The sequence below is a fragment of the Antrostomus carolinensis genome, unplaced genomic scaffold (assembly GCF_000700745.2).
Source record: "Antrostomus carolinensis isolate BGI_N321 unplaced genomic scaffold, ASM70074v2 scaffold14886, whole genome shotgun sequence".
NCBI classification, from domain to species: Eukaryota; Metazoa; Chordata; class Aves; order Caprimulgiformes; family Caprimulgidae; genus Antrostomus; species Antrostomus carolinensis.
In genome coordinates, this window is record NW_010319907.1 from 1,951 (window position 1) to 6,821 (window position 4,871).

General features: G+C 59.5%; 1 protein-coding gene across 1 annotated transcript in view; it reads left to right on the forward strand.

The window, feature by feature from the left end:
• LOC104526086 (ATP-dependent 6-phosphofructokinase, liver type) overlaps nucleotides 1-3,030 on the forward strand; it is a 4,973-nt gene extending 1,943 nt beyond the window's left edge. The window contains 13 exon segments of the mRNA XM_010169437.2: nucleotides 1-37; nucleotides 140-204; nucleotides 362-425; nucleotides 506-652; nucleotides 767-837; nucleotides 954-1,041; nucleotides 1,187-1,339; nucleotides 1,474-1,638; nucleotides 1,849-1,910; nucleotides 2,254-2,365; nucleotides 2,446-2,545; nucleotides 2,675-2,780; nucleotides 2,883-3,030. The exon segment at nucleotides 1-37 is cut by the window's left edge and continues 23 nt beyond it. Coding sequence (XP_010167739.2) covers nucleotides 1-37; nucleotides 140-204; nucleotides 362-425; nucleotides 506-652; nucleotides 767-837; nucleotides 954-1,041; nucleotides 1,187-1,339; nucleotides 1,474-1,638; nucleotides 1,849-1,910; nucleotides 2,254-2,365; nucleotides 2,446-2,545; nucleotides 2,675-2,780; nucleotides 2,883-3,030 — 1,318 coding nt within the window.
• Nucleotides 3,031-4,871: the final 1,841 nt, after the last annotated feature.

Genomic DNA, 4,871 nt, shown 5'->3' on the forward strand with positions numbered 1-4,871 from the left:
GTCAGTGCGGCTGCCGCTCATGGAGAGCGTCCAGGTGGTGAGTACTGGGAGAAATGGGCACGTCAGCCTGTGGGGTGGGGGTCCTGCTCCCCTCCCTGCAAGTGCAGGTGTCGCAGTGCTGCGTCTCTCCTTCCCCAAGACAAAGGATGTGCAGAAGGCCATGGATGAGAAGAGGTTTGAGGAGGCCATCCAGCTCCGTGGGAGGTCAGGAGCGGGGACTGTGATGAGGAGAACATCCCTATGGGGTGGCCAAAAGGACCTGCTGGGGTGGGGGGAACCAGTGACTCCTGCAGCTGGGAGAGTCCCCCCGGCGCTCCAGGGTCCAAGAATGCCTTGGAGCCATACCACCTTGTCCTCGCAGGAGCTTTGAGAACAACTGGAACATCTACAAGCTGTTGGCGCACCAGAAGCCGGCGCAGGAGAAGGTGAGGAGGGCTGAGGAGCAGCAGGGGACACCGTTCCTGCTTTGGGGACACACACCAATGTGTTGTCCCTGTCCCCACAGAGCCCCTTCAGCCTGGCTATCCTGAACGTGGGTGCCCCCGCTGCTGGCATGAACGCTGCCGTCAGGTCGGCTGTGCGGATCGGCATCTGCCAGGGACACACCATCTACGCTGTGAGCGACGGCTTCGAGGGCTTGGCCAAGGGGCAGGTAAGGGGAACGGCAAGCCTGGGGGCTGAGGGTTTCCCCAGGGGGATGGGTTTGGGCTTGGTGAGGGGTGGTGGGGAACTCCCCCACCCTGAAACTGAGTGCTGCTGCTTGCAGATCCGTGAGGTGGGCTGGCATGACGTGGCAGGCTGGCTGGGACGCGGCGGGTCCATGCTGGGCACCAAGCGGTAAGCCCAGTCCCAGGGGTGCCAAGGGGACACCAGAGGGGACACCACTGTCCCTGGGGACTGCGGGGACCTGCTGTCCTCACCCCATGGTCTCTTCTCCCCTTCTCCACCACCAGGACGCTGCCCAAGACCTGCATGGGAAAGATCGTTGAGAATGTGCGGAAATTCAACATCCAGGGGCTGCTGGTCATCGGGGGCTTTGAGGTGCGGGGGGACCCTCAGCCCTGTTTCGGTGGGGGCCAGGGTGGGCTGTCAGCATCCCAGGCAGTGCAGACACCCCAGGACATCCCTTTTGGGATGCGGATCCAGCCCCGGAGATGGCATCTCCCCAGCCCTCGGCTGCTTGCAGGCGTACGAGGGGGTGCTGCAGCTGGTGGAGGCCCGTGGGCAGTACGAGGAGCTCTGCATCATCATGTGTGTCATCCCTGCCACCATCAGCAACAACGTGCCCGGGACCGACTTCAGCCTGGGCTCGGACACGGCCGTCAACGCAGCCATGGAGGTGAGGGACAGGGTAGGGGGCAGCTCACAGAGCCGTCCAAGGTCCCATCATGTTTTTGGGTGACACATGGGAATAAACCAGCATGCCATCCTGGTGGGTTTTCCTGGTGTGACCCTCAAGTTCTCCCAATGCAGAGTTGCGACCGCATCAAGCAATCGGCATCAGGCACCAAACGCCGTGTCTTCATCGTGGAGACGATGGGAGGCTACTGTGGGTACCTGTCAACTGTCACCGGCATTGCGGTGGGTGCTGACGCCGCCTATGTCTACGAAGATCCCTTCACCATCCATGACCTGAAGGTGAATGGGGCAGGGGGCTGCTGTCCGGCAGCATCATTTGGGTAAAATAGGGAAAATCAGGAAAATGAGGGCTCCAGGGCAGGGCAGGGTTTGGACGAGCATGGTCAAGCTCTGTGAAGCTGCTGGGTTGACGTTGGTGGCACTTGGGTCCAAATGAGAGGACCAGAGGGACACAGGGTGGCTGCCAGCATCCTGGCATTCCTCTTCCAGGCCAACGTGGAGCACTTGACTGACAAAATGAAGACAGATATACAGAGAGGGCTGGTGCTGCGGTGAGTTGGGGACCTGTGGGGACACTTGGTGAAAATCCCAGCCCCGTGGTGGGGAGTGAGGCCAGAGCTGAGCCCTGCCCATGGCTGGAGAGCATCCCTGGGTGGAGGGACGTTTGTCATGGTGAGTCCACGGTGTCCTGCCCAGGGATGCCATGCTCGGCCGGGGGAACAGTCCTGCGTCAGGTCCCTCCGCTGCCATCCCCACCCCAGCCCCAGGGTCCTGCTGGGGAGATGGGCTGGAGCTCTGAGCCTCAGAGAGAACAAAACAGCAAAACTAAGGTGTTTAGGAGAGCAGGGAGGGACCCCCAAATTGAGGAGCAATCCCTTCCCTCCATCCCCCCAGCAACGAGAAGTGCCACGAGCACTACACCACTGAGTTCCTCTACAACCTCTACTCCTCCGAGGGCAAAGGCATCTTCGACTGCAGGATTAACGTCCTGGGCCACCTCCAGCAGGTATGGGGGACAGGGCAGCATGAGCCACCACTATTCCCAAGAGCCAGGTGGGCTCGATATTGCCATTTCTCTGTCTCCAGGGAGGAGCCCCAACCCCCTTTGACCGCAACTACGGGACCAAGCTGGGAGTGAAGGCCGTGCTGTGGATGTCGGAGAAGCTGCAGGAACTCTTCTCTGAGGGTGAGCCAAGGGCTGGGGGACCTGTGGTGAGCTGCAGGGAGGCTGGTGGCTGGAGCAGCCCCTCCTGCTCCAGGCTTGGCCACTCGGCCCCTGGCAAGGTGGCCATGGTTGGCTGTGTCCCCCTCCCAGGGCGTGTGTTTGCTGACTCGGAAGACTCTGCCTGTGTGATTGGGCTCAGGAAGAAGGTGGTGGCCTTCAGCCCTGTGACAGAGCTCAAGAAAGTCACTGATTTTGAGTAAGTCCCTGTCCCCATACCCCAGTGGTTCACCAGGTCCCAAGGGGACCTTGCTGGGTTGTCCCCAGGGCCACTCTAGAGCCGTGTCCCCTCCCCATGCAGGCACAGGCTGCCCCAGGAGCAGTGGTGGCTGAACCTGCGGCTGATGCTGAAGATGCTCGCCAACTACCAGATCAGCCTGACCGAGTACATCTCGGGGAAGATGGAGCACGTCACCCGCCGCACGCTCAGCATCGAGAAGGGCTTCTAGTTTCGCTAGCCTGAGTCGTAGCCCCCCTCCGTGTCCTCTCCATCCCCATGTGCTGCTCGGGGAGCACCAGGTCCCCTTTGTTCTCAGTAGCCCTGTAGCTTCATCACCCTTAAAACAGGCAGAGCCTGGTCTCAGCTCCCAAAACAGCACAATCCCGCCCCAAACTGCTGCTCCAGGGTCTGTGCAGATGCAGAAAAGGTGTTGCTAGAACCCAGCTGCACCTCCCAGACCTGTAATCATCCCTTAATAGTTTATTCCTATTATTTAATGATGGGGTATCTTGATTCCATATTTAGCAGCTTGACCACCTGAGCCGACTGCTGCTCTGAGTTGCCCGCCCTGCGTGCAGGAGAGGAGCTGAGGAGGATGCGGGGCCGTCCTGGAGTGGGGAGGATCTGCTCCTGGGGGTTTTTGGTTGCCCGGTAAAGCTCCATTCTCCCATGGGCTTTGCCCAGTGGGGTGTCTGGAAGGCTCAGCACAGAGCACCGGTCCTGGCAAATCCCTCTTCCCCAACCACCTTGCATGACGCTTGGCTGCGACCGTCACCGCGTGGCCCCGGGTGCCACGGCTGCCAGAGCCATGATCATCATCTCACCGTTGCTCTGTGATCCCCCCAAATCTTGTACCGTTCGCGGTGCTGCTGCTCTCCTCCTCTAGAGATAAAACCCGCTGGAGCCAAACTTGCCTCGCCAGAGCGTGGTCATTGTGTGCTGAGTCCCCACGGGGAGAAATTGGGGGGCAGAGCTTGGGTTAGGATGGGGATGAGCAAAGCTGGATGCTTTACCAGAGCTGGATTAATGCTGGGCCAGGATCTTTCCTTGCTTCGTGCGTCCTCAAAGCCTGGGAAAGTGGGACTGGGTTTGGCCTCTCCTTGGCCAGGCCACGGCGGGTGCAAGGTCAGCATCCCTCTGCAGACAGACTTGGCAATCCTGGAGAAACATCACTTCTCCCTTGTTTTGGTTCCCACCTTCAAAGAAAGCGCAGAAGTGATTTATTGAGGCAATGTGTTTGTTTGTTAATGCAGTTTCTCAGGGCGGCTGCCAAACACGCCGGCTCCTGCATGTAACACTTGGGCTTGGCTGAGCTCCGCCGTGCTCAGCCGATGCCAGACGGCTGCTCGTAGCCCCTTTCCCAGGCCACTTTCCTCCTGGGGCTTTCAACTGATGGCTCCAGCCTCTGGGACACGGCCAGCACCAGGACACATCACCATCTTTTGGGTGGATCCCCGTGGAATTGTCCCCAAGTGACAAGTCCCCCTTGATTTCAGTGCTTTTCCCCTAGCTGGCCACGTTACTTGTTTTAGGTTCTGGAGGAAGATCTGATATTTATTGAATCTTCCTTGCCAGAGCTGGACAGGCAGAGAAATAGCAGACCTTGCTGATGGAGGCAGCGTTGCTGCTATTCCAGGCAAGTATCTGCTCTGGGGACCCCATTGCTGCTATTTCCAAGCAAATATTTGCTCTGGGGACCTTGGGCAGAGACCTGGCTGCTCCTCCCAGCACATGTGCCACTTTTGAGGAGCCCCAAATGGGACCTTCTGTCAGGCACAGACCCCTGCACCGCAGTGGTCCCGCACACCCACCTCACCATCAGCTCCCGAGTCCCTGAGGATGCTTGGAACGTGAGTTGATCTGGATCTGCGCCTGCGGGCAGACAGCTGCTGGCCTTTTCCATGACTGGGAAATGTCCATCCTCATCACTCGATGGTCCCCTCTGAGGCAGGTCAGGGCAAAAGCTGGTCCACTGAAAAGCCCCATGGTTGTACCAAACCCAGGTGGAGCATTGTGCCCGGGTAAAGCTGGCTGGCCCCAGGCGTTGGGCTCCTCTCCAGCCTGTGTTTT